The sequence below is a fragment of the Lampris incognitus genome, chromosome 4 (genome assembly GCF_029633865.1).
Source record: "Lampris incognitus isolate fLamInc1 chromosome 4, fLamInc1.hap2, whole genome shotgun sequence".
Lineage (NCBI taxonomy): Eukaryota > Metazoa > Chordata > Actinopteri > Lampriformes > Lampridae > Lampris > Lampris incognitus.
Genome location: NC_079214.1, coordinates 21,386,690 through 21,409,311, shown reverse-complemented (window position 1 = coordinate 21,409,311; position 22,622 = coordinate 21,386,690). Strand labels below are relative to the sequence as shown.

The 22,622-nt window shown below is 41.2% G+C and overlaps 1 protein-coding gene across 1 annotated transcript in view; it reads right to left on the bottom strand.

The window, feature by feature from the left end:
- luzp2 (leucine zipper protein 2) overlaps positions 1-22,622 on the bottom strand; it is a 260,639-nt gene that overhangs the window by 56,869 nt on the left and 181,148 nt on the right. Inside the window, exon 6 of the mRNA XM_056279165.1 lies at positions 13,438-13,500. Coding sequence (XP_056135140.1) covers positions 13,438-13,500 — 63 coding nt within the window. The remainder of the gene's footprint in view (positions 1-13,437; positions 13,501-22,622) is intronic.

The following is a 22,622-nucleotide window of genomic DNA, read 5'->3' as shown; positions in this document are numbered from 1 at the left end:
CAACTCCTTTGGATAGACTGATCCATTGCTCTTTTCCAGATTGCAGGAGCTGATGTTATCTCAAACACCAACCTGTTATACTGGTTAAGTCCTTTGTGTGTATTTATTGTCGGTATTTCTTGGATGCATCATCAATTTCTATTTGGAGATAAGCCAAATCGATTGGCCAAAAATGGGCCAAATAGATTTTTGTGAAACATTTCCCTCCTGACAGGGAAGCAAATATATCCTCAATGCGAGTTAGAGGATACTGTACTGTGTGGAGAACAGTCACTTTCCAGTCTTCACATATGCACACCTTGCTTGGTTTTCCTGTTTTTTTTTGTTTGTTTGTTTTTGGCTCGGTTTTTTTTTTCATCACTGGAAAAATAGGTGTGGCCCATTCACTCCAATCCACATTTGACAGGACCCCAGTCTGCTCCAGATTTTTCAGCTCTGCTTCTACTGTAGGACAGATTGCATATGGCACTGGTCTGGCTTTGTGAAATTTTTGGCATGCATTTTCCTCAATCTCAATCTCTGCCTTCATGGACTGAAGTGTTCCTTGTAATTTCATGAACACTTCCTCAGAGTCAGCAAGTATTTGTGACAGTCTCTCAGGTGTGGCCTTGCTGGGAAATTGCAGGCAAGACAATTCACTTTTGTCTAAGTCATTTTCATCAGAACTAATTTCTTTCATTTTGTGTACATTGTTGGTTTTTCCTTTCTGGGGTTTCTTGTTCCTCTGTATTTTGTCCTTTTATGGTTTTTACCTGCTTTGCATATTCTTCCAATGTGGCCCTGTTTGCCACAGTTTCTGCATTCTTTATCTTTAAACCAACAGCCATCAAGGTCATGCGACATGTTCCCACAATGGTAACATTTCTTTCCTTCATTTCTATTCAGTGACATTTTATTTGTAGCATATTCCAGAGATTTTTGTTGTATCTCTGCGGCACCACTCTGCTGTTTGAATTGATATTGCAATATTCAGAACCTTCTCTAATGTAAGGTCTTTTTCACACATGGTGCTTTTCTGTGTGGTCTCACAGTGCATACCACACACTATTCTGACCCTCAGTGTGTCTGGTAGACCAGCTCCAAATTGGCAATGTTCTGATAAACTGAACAATTCAGCACAATATTCAGAAATTCCTTTGTAAATTCCTTTCAGAAAGTCCTCTGTATGTATGTATTGTCAGGTATTTCTTGGATGCATCATCAATTTCCATTTGGCGATAAGCCTGGGCCAAATCGATTATTGTGAAACATTCCTCTCCTGACAGGAAAGCAAAGATGTCCTCAATATGAGGTAGAGGATACTGTACTATGGTTAACAAGCTCCATAGCAGCCTGTATGTTCTTGCTCCCATAACACTGAGTAAGACACTAGCTTTCTTTTCATCATTAACACCATTAGCATCAGAATATAAATCCACTCTTTCAATGTAAGTTACCCAATCTTCAATGAAATGAGTCAATGAGTCTTCTATCAAATGCTATAATGGTTCCCATCATCACCATCTTTGTTATGTTAACTTAGTCCAATTTTCCCTAGTTTTCTTTTTAGCTAGCTCCTTGCAATTTACTCACATTCCACTTGACTCACATGTCCTTTTGCAAGTGCAACAAGCACACTCCATATAAATGTGTTGCTCCTTTTCATCTCCTTTCTCTCTCCTTTCATCTGAGTGTCATCACATGGCGTTCTGATAAGATGTAGGTTCATACTCCTCATCGCCGATTTGTTGTGTATGTAGCCTTTTTACACAACTATGTTATTAATAAATACTTTGTTCCTTAGGGCGGTCGGGCGATGCACCACCGAAGTGGAAAGAGAGAAGAAATAATTCTATCATATTCTACCAGTGTTACGCTAGCTGTGGCTGTTTTAGACAGTTTGTGCCTCGGAATATCATAGTCCAATCAGTGTCAAGTCATGTTTCGTGGAGTACCGTCTCTTTCAGGTGATTTCATCCTGGAAGAAAATTTGGACATATGCGGAGAAGACATGCTGGTTATACTGGGAGAAGGATGGTGAATATGGAGCTTGCAGGGGACGGGCATGTGCACAAGTTCATGAATACTGGGATGGTATCCAATGCTTAACCTGTACCCCCATCCATAGGGTTCATGGTTGTACAATTTTGCCAAATCATGTGGATTGACAAGACCATACCAGATCGGTCGAGGCTCCATACCGGATCAGTCAAGGCCCGGGTTAACGACGGCTGCCATTGGTGCTGTGCCCTCACAGGGTACAGATGGAAACTGTAAAATCCACTGTGGTGACCCCTGAGAAACGGGGAATAAGCTGGAAGAAGAAGGAGGAGAAGAAGGAGGAGGAGGAGGAGGCACCCCCAGGCAAGAGGAAAAGAGGAAGGCCAAAGAGGAGGTTTATAGATGTGGTAAGGGAGGACATTCAAGTGGCTGGTATTGCAGAGGAAGAAGCAGAGGACAGGAAGAGATGGAAACAGATGGTCCACTGTAGCGCTCCTAAGGGTGGTAGTAGTAGTAGTGGTAGTAGTAGTAGTAGTCGTAGTAGTAGATGTAGCTAAAGGAGCAATCCTTGTCTTCTATTGCTGTCTTTTGGTTACTGTTGGTATTGCTATGTGAGGTGACCAGAAAAAACAAATTGTACGATGCAATGTGATAATGTCAAGTAGCTAGGTGAGAGCTTAATTTACCAACTGAATGGGTCTCCTTATGCCTAGTTCACACTACACGACTTTCAAAGTCGTCAGATCATTGTGCCGTTCACACTACACAATTTGCTATCTTGTAATTAGGAATCTTGAAGTTGTTGTTTTCACACTACATGACTGAGTGGCGACCGGGGGTCATATATTACAATATCTTTCACCAGGGAGAATCCTCAATATGTCTGTCTGGTCTCCAAACTATGTTTTGTCATGAAAACACACGAGAAGTGACAAGGGAAATGATGCAATACCATGCACGAGACAAGATTATTTCTTCCAAAAATGGATGTCCGCCAGAAACAAGTGCTCCAAGTTGTTTGTGCGTTGATTTGCAGTGATAGAAGGGGGAAAAAAAAGAAAGAAAATGTGTGAAAAAATGGATTGGGATGCATGGGCAGCAAGGACTGTCTGTTATGCAGAGAGATGCATTTTATACATTGTTCTCTTGATAGATATACTGTGTGTTTCTGTGTTTTTTCACATTTTTTACTGCATTGCCTTTTAAGGACTTTTTCTTTTAAAAAAATGCTATGATTATTCAAAGGAGTCGAATCAAGTGCAACTGCACTTGGCATATATCCGTGAAGACGTTTCGCCTCTCATCCAAGAGGCTTCCTCAGTTCGTGCCTTTCTGACTAGACCAAGCTAGTCTGACTGGCTGGTGATGAGACTCAGAATTTATCCTGTATAAAATGAGTAAATCAAATAATATTGTAAAAAAAAAAATTGATTAAGCATAGCTTTTCACTTGCTTTCATTCTGATCATTGGCTGTAGCTGGTTACCTCCCTCATTGCCAGTCACAACCTGGGGTCTCATTTATAACCACTGCATACACACAAAGTGGAGCCTGAAAGAGGCGTACATCGCTTCCCATGCAAAATTTGTGATCTATAAAAACAAACTTGATGGGAGAATGTGCACACCTGTACGTAAATGCAGATGGCGAGGTGGTGCATTGAAGCCAGATTGTATAATGATGCCTCTCACACATTTAAGTCCTTTTTTTTTTTTTGCCGAGCACCATTTTTGGCTTTTGTGCGCACGTAAACTTTTAGTAAGGATCCTACACACTGTTTTATAAATGAGACCCCTGGTCACAACACATTTCACGCTACAGGATTTGGACTCCCCGACAGGTCCAGACATTTAGCCTGCTAGATATGTGGGATCCATGTGCGATGCATCGGTCTCTCAGCTCGCGTCTTTTGAACAGTTCACGCATAGCACTCAAGCACCGAATTGCAAGAGCCAAGCCAACACTGATTTACCGCTGATCTGGGGCTTTTGTCAGGGAGCTCCAAAAATCAATCAATCAGATTTTATTTGTATAGCACTTTTCATACGAACAAATGTAACACAAAGTGCTTCACACAATAAAACAATAAAATCTCCCCCCTCACAAAAAATAAAAGTACAGGCAATTTTTATAGAAGTACAGACAAGTTTAAAACTGAGTTAGTAAAACAATTAAAAAGTGCCATAAACACTGATTAATTAAAAGTAACAACAATCAGAGCAGAATATATAAAAACGAGAAGAACCCCACTACAATGTAGCGGTTTGGTTATCCACCCGTCTAAATCTCCCTCCTCTTCATCCTGCCAGCTAACCACCTTCCCCCTGCCCCTAACCCCCCCCCCACTCCAACTCCCTCCCCCCAAATGCTCAGAATCATCTGAAATGCCGAGAAAAGTGGTTTACCCCCTCCACTCCAACCCCCTCCCCCAAATGCTCAGAATCATCTGAAATGCCGAGAAAAGTGGTTTTAGCCATTTTTAGAAAATGCATATTTTGCATAATTATGCATAATTATTATAATTATTTTAATGTTCTGCTATTTTTCTGGTCCTCTCTGGATCAATACCTACCACCTCCAAAAAAAAAAAAAGGATCATAAGTGCATTTTTGCAAAAATGCATATATTTTGCATAATACCAAAACATTTCTAAGTCCCAGAAATTTTTTTTTATATAGGTGAAAAAAATCAAAGATGCTCAGAATCATCTGAAATGCCGAGAAAAGTGGTTTTAGCCATTTTAAGAAAAATGCATATTTTGCATATTTATGCATAATTAAGCATAATTTTAATTTTCTGGGATTTTTCCCTTACTCTCTGAGACAATACCTACCACCTCCAAAAAGAATTAGGATCATACGTGCTTTAGTTTTCGGTCCCTCTATCTACACTAACTAACACACACACACACACTAACACCACACACACACACATTACGAAAATATACTGCTCAAAAAAATAAAGGGAACACCTAAAAACACAATACAGACCTTGATGAATGAAATATTTCAGCTGAAAATCTTTATTTATTAGACAGAGGAATGTGTTTAGAGCAAAATAACCTAAGAATGATCAATGGAAATCAAAATCATTGGCCCATTAAGGTCTGGATTCAGAATCATACTCAAAATCAAAGTGGAAAATGAGAACATAGGCTGATCCAACTTCTGTGGAAATTCTTCGAGACGATTCAAAATGAGGCTCAGTAGTGTGTGTGGCCTCCACGTGCCTGTATGCACTCCCTACGACGTCTGGGCATGCTCCTGATGAGACGACGGATGGTCTCCTGAGGGATCTCCTCCCAGACCTGGATCAGGGCATCGGTCAACTCCTGGACAGTCTGTGGTGCGACATCCCGTTGGCGGATGGTACGAGACATGATGTCCCAGAGGTGCTCGATTGGATTCAGGTCTGGGGAACGTGCAGGCCGGTCCATAGCATCAATGCCCTCGACATACAGGAACTGCTGACACACTCTGGCCACACGAGGACGAGCATTGTCATGCATGAGCAGGAACCCAGGGCCCATTGCACCAGCATATGGTCTGACAATGGGTCTGAGGATCTCATCCCGGTACCTAATGGCAGTCATGGTACCTCTGGCTAGCACGTAGAGGTCTGTGCGGCCCTCCAAGGATATGCCTCCCCAGACCAACACTGACCCACCGCCAAACCGGTCATGCTGGAGGATGTTGCAGGCAGCAGAACGTTCTCCACAGCGTCTCCAGACTCTCTCACGTCTGTCACGTGTTCAGTGTGAACCTGCTCTCATCTGTGAAGAGCACAGGGCGCCAATGGGGAATCTGCCAACCAAGATGTTCTCTGGCAAAGGTCAATCGGGCTGCACGGTGTTGGGCTGTGAGCACAGGCCCCAATTGTGGACGTCGGGCCCTCATACCATCCTCATGCATTCTGTTTCTCACTGTTTGAGCAGAAACCTGCACATTAGTGGCCTGTTGAAGGTCGTTTTGTAGGGCTCCGGCAGTGCTCCTCCTGTTCCTCCTTGCACAAAGGACCAGATAGCGGTCCTGCTGCGGGGATGTTGTCCTCCTGCGGCCCCCTCCACGTCTCCTGGTGTACTGGCCTGTCTCCTGGTACCTCCTCCATGCTCTGGACACTGTGCTGGGAGACACATCAAATCTTCTTGCCACAGCACGCATTGATGTGCCATCCTGGATGAGCTGCACTACCTGAGCAACTTCTGTAGGTTGCAGATACCGCCTCATGCCACCTCTAGTGGTGAGGGCACTAGCAAAATGAAAAACTAACCAAAGATCGGCCAGAAAAGATGAGGACAGGCAAATGGTCTGTGGCCACCACCTGCAAATCCATTCCTGTTATAGGGGTTGTCTTGCAAATTGTCTAATTTCCACCAGGTGGAAATTAGACAATTTACCAACAGGTGAAATTGAGTCACAAATCAGTGTTGCTCCCTAACTGGACAGGTTGATATCTCAAAAGTGTGATTGACTTGGAGCTACATTGCATTGCTTATGTGTTCCCTTTATTTTTTTGAGCAGTGTATATGAGTAGATAGCAAAATATATAAAACACACTCTCTCACACACACACACACACACACACACACACACACACACACACACACACACACACACACTATGAACTTAAATGTGTCCAGTGTGGGGGCCTCTCTCAGGTCCTCAGGCAGGGCGTTCCATCTACTTGGGGCATAAATAGAAAATGCAGCCTCCCCTGCTCTAGACCTAGCACAAGGGATGGTTAAAAGACCACTGCCATTGGACCTGAGTTTTTGCTGGTTTGTAAGGAATTTTCATGTCTTTTATATAGCGTGGTGCAAGGCCATTTAGCGCTTTGTATACAATTAACAGAATTTTAAAATCAATTAGTTTTGACGGGGAGCCAATGCAGAGCTCTGAGGAACAAGTGTAATGTCCTCATACTTTTTAGTTCTGGTGAGAACACGTGCTGACACATTTTGAATTATGTTGAATTTTGAACTCAGTGATTTGGCAAGAGCTGCCACTGAGAAATACACTGGAGAAGGGAACTAAGTTTTACGGTTCTTTACTGGTTGAATTCAAATTTAACACCACATTTACAGATCAATTCACGCCTAATAGCACATGCAATGACATGTTACTAAAACATAAAGTATTCAGTCCCTTATAATGTAGCCTATATGGTACAAGTCTTTAATTTTACTTTGACTCACCAATAGATGTGAGGAAAGCTTAATTGAAAAGAACTCTGAAACATGGAGTGCTGACTAATTGGATAACCGTTGGTTCTGTAAAACCTGATGTTGGAAGTACTTTTAAAGGGTTTTTTCCTTATCTACACTTGTGATGCTTGCTGGATGGGTGGAGTTTAGTACAATAACTAAATAAAAGGTTCCTGCCATTTGTAAAAATAGGCCATGCATGCAAATCATAAAAGACATACAATTTGGTTTTAAGCCAACATATTTAGGCAGTTCTTTACAAAGAGATAACCTTCAGTAATCGAGTTAATGATCATCTGCACTTGTGGCATTCTGTGTTACAACAGATGGGAAGGAGTGTAAAAGCTAAGAAGCTCTCTTTTCATCAACTGGGAATAATCATGGTGTGATAGTAGTAATCTGTCAACCCCATTTTACTTGTGAAATGAAAATAACTCACCAAGGTGAAAAGTAAGGGGGCTTGGGCATTCCACTCACTGTTTGACTTGAATTTGCCATTTTACCAAGGGACCTGAAGATGGTGACCTCAGCCAGTGATTGTGGCTATTTTAGAAACTATCAGCTACTTAAATAAAACATCTGCTGGTCTTTATAACCTCCTTGCAGAGCAACTAATAATAATGCATTTTATTTAAAGGCATCTTTCATGACACTCAAGGTCACTTTACATCAAATACAATGCAACAAAGAAGTAAACAAATTAGTGCAATGAACAATAAAACACAATAACCAATAGGGCATACATCAGCAGGAGTTAAAAAAAAGATGAAGATGATGCAGTTAACTGAGTAAGCCAAAAAGAAAAAAAGGGTTTTAAGAGCAGTTTTGAATTCTGTAATGGAGTCCAGTATACAGATGTGATGGGGAATGGTGTTACAGAGTTTGGGTGGAACATAGGAGAAAGCTCTGGCACCCATAGTGCTGAGGTTGATGGCTGGTAGTGCCAATAGACCTGCTGGTGAAGACCGCAGGGAGCAAGATGGGTTGTAAGTCTGAAGGAGGTCTGTGAGATAAGCAGGGGATAGATATGAAGAGCTTTGAATGCTAATAGTACAAATTTAAAGTTAATCCGCTGTGACACAGGAAGCCAGTGTAATTGAATCAGCAGGGGAGAGATATGTTCAGTGGTCTCTGAACATATAATAATCTGTGCTGCAGAATTCTGGATGAGTTGAAGTGGGTGAATAAGTTTGCTGGGGATGCCTGCCAGGATTGCATTGCAGTAGTCAATGTGTTCATTTACTCATTCATCTTCAGCTGCTTCTCTGGGATTGGGTTGCGGTGGCAGCAAGCTAAGTAGGGCACTCCAGATGTCTCTCTCCCCAGCAACGCCCTCCAGCTCCTCCTGAGGGATCCCAAGGCATTCCCAGGCCAGATTGGACATGTAGTCCCTCCAGTGAGTTCTGGGTCTACCCCGGGGTCTCCTCCCAGTTGGCCGTGCCCAGAAAACCTCCAAAGGAAGGAGCCCAGGGGGCATTCTAATCAGATGCCCAAACCACCTCAACTGGCTCCTTTGACGCGAAGGAGCAGCAGCTCTACTCCGAGCTCCCTCCGGATGTCTGAGGTCCTCAACCTATCTCTAAGGCTGAGCCTAGACACCCTATGGAGGAAACTTATTTCAGCCGCTTGTATCCACGATCTCACTTTTTCGGTCACTACCCAAAGCTCATGACCATAGGTGAGGGTTGGAACAAAGATTGACTGGTAAATTGAGCGCATTGCCTGCCAGCTCAGCTCCCTCTTCACTACAACGGTCCGGTTCAACGTCCAAATTACTGCTGATGCTGCATCAATCCGCCTGTCAATCTCCCGCTCCATCCTACCGTCACTTGTGAACAAGCCCCTGAGATACTTGAACTCGTTCACTTGAGACAACAATTCACCCCCAACCCAGAAGGAGCAAGCCACCATTTTCCAGTACAGAACCATGGCCTCAGACTTGGAGGTACTGACTCTCATCCCGGCCATTTCACACTCAGCTGCAAACCACCCCAGTGCGCGCTGGAGGTCACGTTCTGATGAAGTCAACAAAACCACATCATCTGCGAAGAGCAGAGACGCAATTCTGAGGTTCTCAAAATGGACACACTCCTCAACTTGGCTGCGCCTTGAAACCCTGTCCTTGCATATCACAAACAGCATCACAGACAAGGGACAAACTTGGCAGAGTCTGACACCGACCAAAATTGTGTCTGACTCTGTGCCGAGAATGCGGAAAAAGCTCTCACTTTGGTTATACAAGGACTGGATGTATAGTCAATACGTGATGTCACCAAAGTATTCACTAAGACTTATGTGGCGTGGAGTTTTAAAGCAGGGCATAGAATGGAGATGTTTCGCAGATGGAAAAAAGGCAATCTGGGAGACACTGTTTATATGACTAGAAAAGGAAAGGGTAATATGTAGGATAACACCAAGGCTCTTAGCCTGAGAGGAGACAGGTATCGTGGCTCCAGCAATGGGGAGTAAGCAGTTAGTTAGTTTTTGAGTGTAGATGTATTGCCAATGAGGAGCATCTCAGTTTTGCTACTGTTGAATTTCAGATAATTGTTAGTCATCCATATTTGTATACCATGGAGACAAGCAGTGAGGGTACTGGAGGGAAAAGTTGACGTGGGCTTAGTGGACACATAATAACTAAGTATCATCAGCGTAACACTGGAAATGGATACCATAGTGCCGGAAGATGTTGCCAAGAGGAGGAGGTAAATAATAAACAGGAGTGGCCCCAACACTGAACCCTGTGGAACTCCATGAGGGACTATCAAACTTTCTGACTGGTAATTCTGAATCTGTACAAAATGTGTCCTGTCTGTAAGGTAGGAAGCAAACCATTGACATGAAGAGCTGATGGGATATAGTATCAAAGGCTGCGCTGAGGTCAAGGAGGATGAGGATAAAGAGTAGACCAGAGCCAGCTGCACGAAGGAGGTCATTGGTGATCTTAATCAGTGCTGTTTCTGTGCTATGTTTGGGGCAAAAGCCAGATTGGAATTGTTCAAAGAGATCATTATTATCACGGTAGATCTGGAGTTGAGATGCAACCACCCTCTCAAGGACTTTGGGGATGAATGGTAAACTGGAAATAGGCTAGTAGTTGTTTTGGTCATTAGAATCTAAATTAGGTTTTTCAGAGTTGGTCTGATTATGGCAACCTTCAATGAAGGGGAAACTGTACCAGTGGACAGAGAGGAGTTGATGATGGAGGTTATCAGGGAGATGATAGAGGGCAGGCATGTTTTAACTAGGGTTGTGGATCCAGGTGACATGTAAAAAACAAAAACAAAAAAAACTATCAATTTATTACTGAGATCTAGAGTTGGAGGACATCCTCAAAACATACAAAAACCAAGCATGTAAGGTTTAAGGAAACCCTAACTGCATCAAAGGAATTTGACCAGACACATAGTCATCAGTCGTGGGAGCCATTAATTAAAAACAGTCCTTCTGCAAATGACATGAGTACCTTCTTGGGCTATCTTTTAACAACACCATATCTAACATCCTTCTAAGATATGATGAAAGTGATCCACAAAATCATTTACACTCACCTGAACTATTGTGATCCCCTGTGTAATTTCATTAGTCATTCCTCTCTTTTTCCATCTGGGGCTAGTTCAGACAGTCTACTGTCGACTGGCCTCAGGAAGACTTCATTAACCCCATGTTCACTTCCCTTTACTGGCTTCTGGTTTGGATTAGGAATTAAAATTGAGATTCTGCCATGTTATCAATTTTTTGAATGTGATAACCTTTAGTTGTACTGTATTGCTGAACTTTTAAGCCCTTATTAAAACTAAATCTGTGACTTGTTGGTTAAGAATTGTTGTTTTATCCATCTGGACAGTGAAGTCAGTTTACGTAATACTAACTGGCATATATAAAGTGGTTGGAGACGCTCTCCAGTGTCTGTATACTGCTGTTGAGGGTTTTTGACCATGAAGGACAAACATTGGTGCAGCAGCAAACATGTACAAGCTGGAAACAACCCCAGCAGGAAAAAACATTGAAACTTGATGCCGATGTGAAGTTGCTTCTGTTGGGCAAACAATCAACATAACTGTAGAGTATTGTTGCGATACAGTTTGAAGTAGTTTGTAATTGTTTTTAATAATGCCTGAGATAGATTTGGTTCAGTGATTCCACTTTTACAAGGGTGGGAACTGTTTACTGGTGAGCTGAGGCAAGTGTGCGACAAGGGCTGCTACACCTTGTCGGTAGTCCAAGTAAATCAGTTACAACAGGTTTATTTTTCTCTGCCTCCTATGTCAAACTGTATTGGAACATTGTTCCACTGTAACTTTGTCCATCAGAACTGCCACTGTTAAAATGGATAAAATAATGAATTATCGATGGGTAAAAGTCACGAATGGTAGCTATACATCCGCAGGACAATTAGATCCTTTGAAATGGACCTCTTAGCTGAAGCTTAAGCGAGATTGGGTTTTTTGCGGTGCAGCCATCAGACTGCGGAACAGCCTTCTCCATTGTATCAAATCCACCACCATAATTGTATTTTTTTAAACTGAGTTAAATTTTTCCCCTGTAACTTTTGAGCCTGCATAATTCTGCATAATTGGAACGGCTTGAGAATGTAAATGTGTGTGTGTGTGTGTGTGTGTGTGTGTGTGTGTGTGGTTGTTACTGAATGTATGTGTCCATGCTGTTAAATTTATGTGTATGTTTGGCAATGTGTGCTTCTTCATCTCTCAGGATTTGGTGTGTTGTGAGTATATGAGTGTTGTGTGAAATTTTTATCATGCATGGTATTTCTCTGTTTTGGACTCTTTCGATTTGTACATATAGAACTTTAGACAATCTCATCATGTTCAAACTTAAAAAAAAATATATATATATATATATATGTATTTTTTTTTTTTGTGGCTTGATTGTGTCTATCATCACCACGTCATGCAAACAATTCAACATACAACATCATGTTTCTCTTTTGCTAGTCGACAGACTATTGTACAATCTACAGTCCTGTCTGCACTTGATTATGGTGATATTGTATATATGCATGTTTCTCCCTCCACCATAAAGCCTTTTGATTCCATGTATCAGAGTGCACTACACTTCACCATGGGTTATACATTTCTAGCTTACCATTGCATCTTATAGGAAAAGGTGGGATGGTCTTCCTTAACAAACAGAGGGGAGCAGCATTGTATGTTGTTTATGTATAAGGCTCTACTGCAAAAGCTCCCTAGTTACCTCTGCTCTCTCTTTACATTTAAATACAGCGCTTACAATGTCAGGTCACAGGACATTTTAACATTAGCTGTATACCTCTTGTTCACATTGAACTTGGAAAAAGTGGGTTCAAATACTTTGCTGCATACAAATGGAATGAGCTCCAAAAAAATGTGAAGCTACATTCTCTTATTTCACTTGAACATTTTAAAAGGTCTTACTTATGTATTTGCAGTCACTCTTGCAAATGATTTTATTAACTGTGTAATATGTATAATCTATGTATGGGAATTATCTGCGTGTCTGTCTATGCTCAAACTGTATATGTTTATTTTTTCTTTTGTACACAGGTCTCCCTTAAAAAGAGATCCTGATCTCAATGAGACCTGTTTAAATTAAGGATGGAAAAACAACAACAATGTCTTCATTAAATTACCAGGGCAACATCTTTGCTAAATATAATATCTTAGTGTTTGGAAAAGTCACAAACAGGGTGTCGCAATCACAACTGGGCATCCTCACACCAAGGAAACCATCTGTCAAGCTGTTTGTAATACCACGATTCTCCACAGGTGCTCAGGTCAGTTGACAGCGGTTGCATCAATTCTGCCAGGTAATTCTACATCACAAGCCTACAACACATGCTTATACACAAACTGCATTAGCATTTAAGGTCGCAATCACCCAGCACCACCTGGCCCGGTTTAGGCATCTCAAAAGGCTGTCCCCAAAAGCAGCCGCCTTGTAGGATCCTGCATGACTAATTACAACCCAGCCAAGGATCAGCAACAAGGGCAATAGAGGCAGTATAAAGATCAGCTAAAGGCTCCGAAGTGCTTTTTCTAATTTGACAGCCACACAATTGCTTCTGTTGACATGGCAACAGGCGATAATGCCACCTAAATGACCTCCAGCTTAATTTGTAAATTATAAAATTGGTCGTTTGAACAAAATGTTGGTTTTTTGGTAAATTACTACTGTTGCTGGTGCAATTAACCGACATTGATATAGTCAAAACTGAAGCTAGACATTTGAATAATAATTCTAATTAAAAAGCCTTACCTCTTCTGCGTAGGCATCACAGAGTTTGTTGCCTGAGAGTAGTTTATTTTTCAGGCTCTTGTTCTGAAAAAAATAAAATAAAATAATAATAATTAAAAAAAAATAAGAAATAGGTGAAGTTGTTGGCATTGGTTCTGAATTTCTGAAAATGTTCAATGTGTGTGTGTGTGTGTGTGTGTGTGTATATATATATATATAATTTTAGGACACATAAATGTAGAATATTAGCCTGTTCATTCATTGCATTTTTCTCTGATTTTACATCCTCTATTCCATTTACACAATGTAAATCATTGTGTTCATTGTATGACTGTTGTTGTTTTTTATAATTCAAACATAAAATTCACATCATTTATATTATAGGATGAAAAAAATATCCCTGAGGGAAGATTAAAGAACGTGGGTAATTCTAGAATATTTTATGTGTTTGTGTGTACACGTGTGTGCATGTTCACAAGTATAATGTGTGTGACAGAGAAATACCCAGTAAGAGGGAGGGGCATGCAGTTCAAATTCATGGTAATTTATCCTCTTGGCAAAATAACTGCAATTTGCTCGAAAAACTGTGGCACCATTTACTCATGTTGCAACTGTCCCTCACAACCTGACATTGCACATGCAAGAGGAAAGCATGTATTGCATTTCATCATCTAGGCTTGCATTAAGGAATACTAAATGTACTTAAGTGCTTGCTTACATACAACTAAGTTCTATGCAGCTTAAAGTAATTAAGTTGTGTAATGATCTGGTAGTATGCAAGTTATAGCCTCAAACCTTAAATGACGAACACAATCACAATTCTCCATCATGATTTCCGTTATCATGTGCTGTCTAAGGCTCACATTACTTTGTGAAAATGGTGTTGTCAAGTGAACTCAAAGATTGAGAAAACATTGTATTGAGTACCAAAAATTAAGTCGAGGGCTGAGGGCACTTAAACGCCTTTGGATGAGAAGAAATCACTTCCATTGTGCACTGACTAAGCACGTAACCACTGTTTTTTTTTGTGGGGACAAATATAATTAGACACCCCTTTATCATCACAGTTATGATTTGTTGGTCATTCGCATTGACTCAAAAACTTAAAATTAAAATAAAATTGCTAATGAGTTAATTAGTGACCTATCCATCCATTATTCAAGCTGCTTATCCCAACTGGAATCGCGGGATGCTGGAGCCTATCCCAGCGGCAGGCAGGGAGACATCCTGGAGACTTAAAACACCAGTCCATCACAGGGCCGACACATTCACACCTAGGGACAATTTAGTACGGCCGATTCACCTGACCAACATGTCTTTGGACTGTGCGAGGAAACCAGAGCACCCAGAGGAAACCCATACAGACAAGGAGAGAACATGCAAACTCCACACAGAGGACGACCCGAGATGACCCCCAAGGTTGGAAACCCTGGGGCTCGAACCCAGGACCTTCTTGCTGTGAGGTGACCGTGCTAACCACTGCACCACCATGCCGCCCTATGACCTAATTACATTTAAACAAGAACTGAATCTTCAACATCTTCAAAATTGCTCAAGCAAAACACAGGTGACAGGGGTGGAAATTATTTATGAACACAAATCAGTGAAACCTGATAAAAATGTGACACACAACAGCAATAAATTAAAAATAAGTGAATTCTTTTCAGTTTTTTTTTCATTTTTGGATGGCCTTGGATGTTTCTCTTTCTCAAACTTTACAAATAAGTCCAAATCAACAGAGTAGTTGTTCAGACGTCAAGAGACTAGGTCATGAAAATATATTGGGTTCTATAGCAGTTAATTAGCAGTTGAAAAACAAGAACATAATATTATACATGGTGAAGCATTGTACAGGTGTGCTATAATTTGGCAGGCAGCAGTTTGCCACAAACAATTAGGAAAAAACAGGCAATCTTCCACACTCATTCTGGTATTGCTGTCTCCTGTTCTTAGTCAATCTCAGCATCCCCCCCCATACACACACAAGCACGAACATGCGCGCGCACACACGCACACACACACGTGCACAGACACAGACACAGACACACACACACACACACAAACACATACATGGACACGTACACTCAGCAGTTAATGAGCTGGAATGGCAGCCGTCTTATGATTCAGCAGGGCAAAATTGGCTGTGTATCAATTCCAGACACTGGCACCTCCTCTCACCTCTAAAGAAGGGCCACCCTCTAAGGACGTGTAGAAATGGCTGCTTTCATAAAATCTGACGTGTTGTGGCCCCGGAACATACCCCAAGCGAAAATGATATCCAGTGGAGCTTTTGTGTCATAGCACATTATGCAAAACCTGATACTCTGAGCCTTACATGTCAGACCGCGTTATTCGCCAACTACTGTCATACTGTGGCCTAGAAAATAAATACACTTAAGGTTTCTGTTATGTTATGGTTCTCTATTTAAAAAAAAAGCTAAATCACATGACCCTATCGTTACATTTTTCTTAAGGGATTTGTCACTGGATGTTTTAATGACCATTAGGCAGTCCCACAATGACCAGACATCTTTCATTCGGTTTTTATAACGTCTTATGATTTCATGCTCAGTAGGATGATTTTCTTTTCCTAATATAAAGATTGCAAGGATGAAGAATGCTGATTAGAAAAAAAGGAAAAAGAGTAGTCTGAATTTGAGAAAAATTAAAAATATTTCCTTGTCATATATATACTGATGAGCCAAAACATTATGGCCACCTGCCTAATATGCTCTTGTTCCTCCGTGTGTGGCCAAAACAGAGCTGAGCCGGCAAGGCATGGACTCTACAAGACCCCTGAAGGTGTCCTGTGGTATCTGGCACCAAAACATTAGAAGCAGATCCTTCAAGTACTGTAAATTGCGAGGAGGAGCTGCCATGGATCAGATTTGTTGGTACAGCACATCCCACAGCTGCTCAATTGGACTAAGATCTGGAGAATTTGGAGGCCAGGGCAACACCTTGAACACTTCATCCTGTTTCTCAAACTATTCCCGATCAATGTGTGCAGGGCACATTATCCTGCTGAAAGAGGTCGCTGCCATCATGGAATGCCTTTGCCATGAAGGGGTGTATCTGCAATGATGTTTAGGTAGGTGGCACGTGTCAAATTAAACTCCACATGAATAACCGCACCTAGGGTTTCCAAGCACACCATTGCCAGGAGCATCACACTCCCTCTACTGGCTTGTCGTCTTCCCACAGTGCATTCTGGTGCCATCACTTCCCTGGGACAATGGTGCACACATATATGGCCATCGACATGATCTAAAAGAAAACGGGACTCGTCGGACCAAGTGACCTTCTTCCACAGCTCCAAGGTCCAGTTCCCATGCATGTGTGCCCATTGTAGGCGCTTTCGACGGGGTACAGGGGTCATCATGGGCACTCTGACCGGTCTGCGGCTACGCACCCCTATACAAACCAAGGTGTGGTGCACTGTGTTGTGACACATTCCTCCCATAACTAGCATTAAAATTTTCTGTGACTTGTGTCACAGTAGACCTTCTGTCGGTTCAGACCAGAGGGGCTAGCCTTCATCGCTCTCACACACTGATAAGCCTTGGGTGCCCAACACCCTGTGACAGGTTTGTGGTTTGTCCCTCTTCAGACCACTGTTGGGTCGGTACTCACCACTGCTGACCAGGAGCAGCTCACAAACCTTACCATTTCAGAGATACTCTGACTCAGTCATCTGGCCATAACAATTTGGCCCTTGTCAAAGTCTTTACTTCTCGCCGTTTTTCCTGCATCCAACATGTTGACTACGAGAACTGATTTTTCCCTTACCATCTACTCTACCCACACCTTGACATGTGCCCATGTTTGGCGATGATCAACATTATTAAGTTTACCCGTGTGTGGTCATCATGTTTTGGCTCATTAGTGCATAGCAAATTCAAACAACTTAGTAGCTCTATAGGATTTCAAAACGGAAAAAGTGTCTGCTCACAGAGATATTTCACACATTTAAAATGGTTGTTTTGACACTCTTAAAGGTGCAACAGTGACCACTGCTAAAGTGAAATGTTATCGCTACTCAAAACACATCAGTCTTGGGTCCCACCAATGCTGGTGTTTAGTGTCAGGAAAGAAGCTTGTCAAATTGAACATTTCTAACTCTGTCAGTGCCATCTCCGTACTAACACAACAGGATGTAAATTCAGTGATGCACAGGCAGCCCTCTTAGATTCCATCTTCACCTCGACCTCCACCAATTTCATACAGACCGGAATGCTTTAAAGCATTAAGGTATGACACATCCCTTCTTCACAACTAATACTTAAAAGAAAGATAAATAAAACAAAAATAGGTAAATATACAGTTGATAAGACAAGTTACTTTTTTTTGTTTTAAACACACTACAGTAGAGGCAGCACTCACAGGCATACAAAATATGACAATGTTGAACACTGTTCTTTTATCCATCTTTGGTTGAAAATTGCTATTCAATTTCATTACAGAGATATGCAGTACCAACGCGAATCCTGTATTTGACTCAATATTATACCTTAACGCTGCAGATAATGTCTGCTCTTGCAGGAATAATCACAGTTACATTTCATACTCTTCCTCAACTTTATGGAAATCACAAAATAATCAGCACATAATAAATTACATAGATCAGAAGTATAAAAGCAATATTAACATGTCTCCAATTAACCCTTATGAAGCAAGAGTCATTAGTTGCTCCGACTGCAAACCCATTCGATAGCAGATACTTCTATTTCTTTAGTTTTAATGCATTATCAAATAATCCATTTATTCTATATGACATGCTCATTGCAGCAGCCCATTTTTGGCTAGGGCACTGTTTTACTTATTGGGAGCGTCAGAGGTAATTTTTCACTTTTTGTCAGACAGGCAATGTTTAAGATATATACAATCTGTGAATACTTCCAGCAGTTTTCAAGCAACGTTATCTATAAAAATGCAAAATAACCATCCAAAAAAGGATCAATAGTCTGTTGATGAAGCAGAATGGACAATGAGGTGAGGAGAAAAGCAATGGGAGCTACCGTGGCAACTTTATGCTTGCTCAGCTTAAGCATTACTAGTAAACGATTGTCTACAATAACCACAGAATTCTATTAAACAAATGTGCAGGTTTTTGTTTACTCATCTTTATAGTATTGAAATATTGTGATTTATGCAAAGCAGTAGTTATAAATTTGCTGCCTGATGATTTTAAAACCTTCTGCTGGATGACTGGAATGCTGAGAACAGCAAAGGCAATGACACAAGAATGACATTATGCTATGCGCTATAAACACTAGGTATGGGTTCATTATTGATATTGCGAGTTGTAGAGAGGCCTTCTGATCTGTGTGTACTTTTTTTTTTTGCTTACTAAGGCGATCTGGTTGATCAATCAAACATTTGTAGGCATTTTCACAAAAAACGTCTTTCATACTATGGTAAAAGTTAATAAGACAGCTTTCTCAGTTATCTCTCACTCAGAAGCATACAAAATTATTTAAAGAAAACAAAAAAGGGGTATTTTTTTGCCTTTAACTGCAGATTTGACAGTGTCTGTCATATATTAATGAAAACATCCCACACATAACATCATCAATTACACTCTCTGTCAGTAAATTCCCATAACAATCTCATCTGCTTGCCCAAAGCAAGGCATGAGACGTCCCATACTGCAAAATAAATGGCAGGACCTGCAAAAGTCTTGCAGTTGTGAGACTCTTATATTACTAGCCTTATCAAACAAAATTATACAGTAGATAAGGAACAATATCGAGTATGACATTTCCTTAGATACCTTGTAACATGCCTGGAAGGTTTTCAATGAACTCAATTTGTCAAATTCTTATAGGCTTTTGAAGAAAAAGGGGAGTATATGTATGACTCAAGGGAATGTTAGGTCAAGTCAATTTTATTTGTATATCCCAATATCACAAATGACAAATTTGCCTTAGGGGGCTTAATAGCAATACAACATCCTGTCATTAGACCCTCGCATCGAATGAGGAACAACTCCCTAAAAAAAAGAAGAAAAACCTCTAACAGGGAGAAAAAAATAGGGAGAAACAGAGCAGGGATCCCTCTCTCAAGATGGACAGATGGGACAGATGTGCAATGGATGTTGTGTGTAAATAATAGAACACAATTTACACAATACAATACTGAAAGAGGACAGACATGCACACAGGGGAGACTCACATCACACCATTTGGAGACACATGAGAAGAGACAAGAAAAAACATTAGTCACACATCGGTGAGGATATAAGGATATAACATTGAAATAGGATAACAAAATTATATGGATTTATAAGAGATATAAAGAAGGTGATGAGGAGGATGCCAAGCAGCATCCACGTGTTGACCACCATCACCATGGAAACCTGGCAGGAGAACAGACTACATGTGCACATGGGAGACTCACATCACAACATTCACATACATGGGAGAAGAGACAGGAGAAGACATCATTCAGAGAAAGAGAACATATGTGAGAGAGAAGAGAACAGTAGCAATAATCAATATTCTATACTCTATAATTTCATCAGCAGAACAGTGCTTGGTACTATATCAGGGGTGGCTAGCCATGTGCCATGGAGAGCCATGTGTACGCAGGTTTTCATTCCAATCTCACTCCACACCAGGTGATTTCACTGATTAGCAACCCTTCAACCAATGAGGAAGAGTGTATCAGTGAAATCACCTGGTGTGGAGTCGGGTTGGAATGAAAACCTGCATACACATGGCTCTCCATGGAACATTGTTTGCCACTGCTGTACTATATTCAGAAACTGACAGAAACTGACCTGCCATGCAGTACAGCTCATGAAGTAGTCAATTTAAAGACAACTAAGCACAGGTTAAGTCGAAACAATGAGTTTTAAGTGTGGATTTAAATGACTCAGCAGAAACTGATTGTCTGACAGCAGCAGGCAGGTTATTCCACAATAATGGGGTCTGATAGGAAAAGGCCCTGCCACCAGCTGACTTCTTTTTAATTAGCAACGACAGTCATTGGAGGTGTTAGTTTCGACTTCGTTAGTGCTCCATTCAGTGGTCATGAGTCGTTGGAGCCATTAGTGACCGACTGTTGTTCTTGGAGGCTAAGTTTTTGAGTCTCCTGAGTTGAGATGAAAGGACGGCATTGTAAGTGGGAGATAGGTGGTGTCGCAGACCTCCTCCTTTGTTGAGGGATGGTTTTTCCAGTTTCGCATGGATGGCTTCCTTCACCCCTCTTTCAAACCATCTAGCCACCCTCTCCAAAATGTGTACGTTTGCTAAACATCGGAACACAAAAGAGCCACTGACATCAATAGCTCTGATAACGACTCCAAAGAGCCTAAATATCTGAGTTTCATCACCAGCCAGTCAGACTAGCTGGTCTAGTCAGAAAGGCACGAACTGATGAAACCTCTTGGATGAGAGGCGAAACGTCTTCACGGATATATAACCAAGTCCAGTTGCACTTGATTCAATTCCTTTGGATAATTATGACCTGGATGAATGAGAACTTTCACAGACTTGGTATGGAATATATGGTTTAAGGAGATCAGAACAGTTTGATGGGGTAAGCCCATTTAGGATTTTATAAGTCAGCAGTAGCACCCTGGAGTCGGATCTAACATGGATAGCAAGCCAATGAAAGGAGGCAGGAATTGATGTAATATGATGTATTCTCTCTCTTTTCTCTATCTTTCTAGATTTAGTTAGGATTCTAGCCGCAGCATTTTGAACCATCTGAAGATGTTTAGCACTAGCATGTGGCAGACCTGAAAACAAAACATTACAGTAATCAAGTCTGGATGAAACAAATACATGTATTAGAGTCTATGTGTCAGCCATAAACAGGAAAGACTGAATTTTAGCTATATTACTTAAGTGAAAAAAACAGTCTTGGTGATTTCTTTAATGTATTTATCAAAGGAAACGCTGGGATCAAACACCAAGACTTTTGGCCGCCACACTTGGTGAAATCACAGTTGGTGAGCATTACTGTTACTTGAACATATTGGTGTCTGTGTCTAGCAGGGCCAATGACCAGCATCTCAGTTTTATCTGAATTTCAAAGCAGGAAATCTAGTGACATCCAATTTTTCACATCAGCCAAGCAGACCTCTAGATTAGTAATTTGAGTATGATCATGGACGCTTATAGGCACATAGAGCTCAGTATCACCCATATAGCAATGGAAATTTATAATTTGGCTGAGAGGCGAAATATAAAGAGAGGAAAGCAGAGGGCCAATAACCAAGCCCTGGGGTACACCATATTTAACGTCACATAATTTTGATGTAATATTATTATAGCAGGCACAATGTGTTCTTCCAGGTAAGTAGGCTTAAGCCAAGAGAGAGCTAAACCAGAGACACCAAAATTACAGTTTATTCTGTCTAATAGCATACAGTGATCATTGGTGTCAAAGGCTGCACTGAGGTCCAGCAGTAGAAACACAGAGGTGGAATCAGAGTCCATAGCAAGTAGAACATTTACTACTTGACCCTTTACTAGCAGAACTTATTGTGCACTTTTCTATATGCATGAATTCTGTGTACATAGTCTAAGTAGATCTGTAGTCTTGTTTTTTTTTGGGGGGGGTGAATCCTTTGTGTTAAGGTAGAGAGAGTCAGAGAATAAGAATGTCATTGTATTTGAATACACATAATAATACAGTTGAACTTGACTTGAACTTGACTGTTGTTCAGTGGATTGACAGGAAGTGAGAGCCAATTGAAAAGGTTCATAGAGATCAGCGTTTCTCAAAGTGTGTGGTGTGCTCCCTCTGGGGGCACAGAGGCATGATGGGAGGGAGGGCATGGCCAGAGGGGAATGTAGTGCAGAACTACTGTTTTGACGTTGGAATCTTTTCACGGCAGAACAATCAACAAAACCTGCTTTCATGAGACAGAGTCTAGGTTTACAGAACGGAGAGATATTTGACAGGGACGAAAAGAAAGACAGGCGATGCTTCCGAAACAAACAAGACCCAAGTCCTTAGCTGATGGTAATCAACCAAAAACCAAGCTAAGAAAATCTGATGACGCTTATCTTGCTCTTGGGTTCACAGTGAATGTAGTGGGAGATGAGGAGAGACCAGTGTATATTTTATGTCTGAAAACTCTGACAGCTGAAGTATGAGACCAAACAAATTAAGAAGACACTAAGAGACATTATACCCATCACATCAATAAGCCGCACACGTTCTTTCAGAAAAACTTAGTGCATACCGTCAGC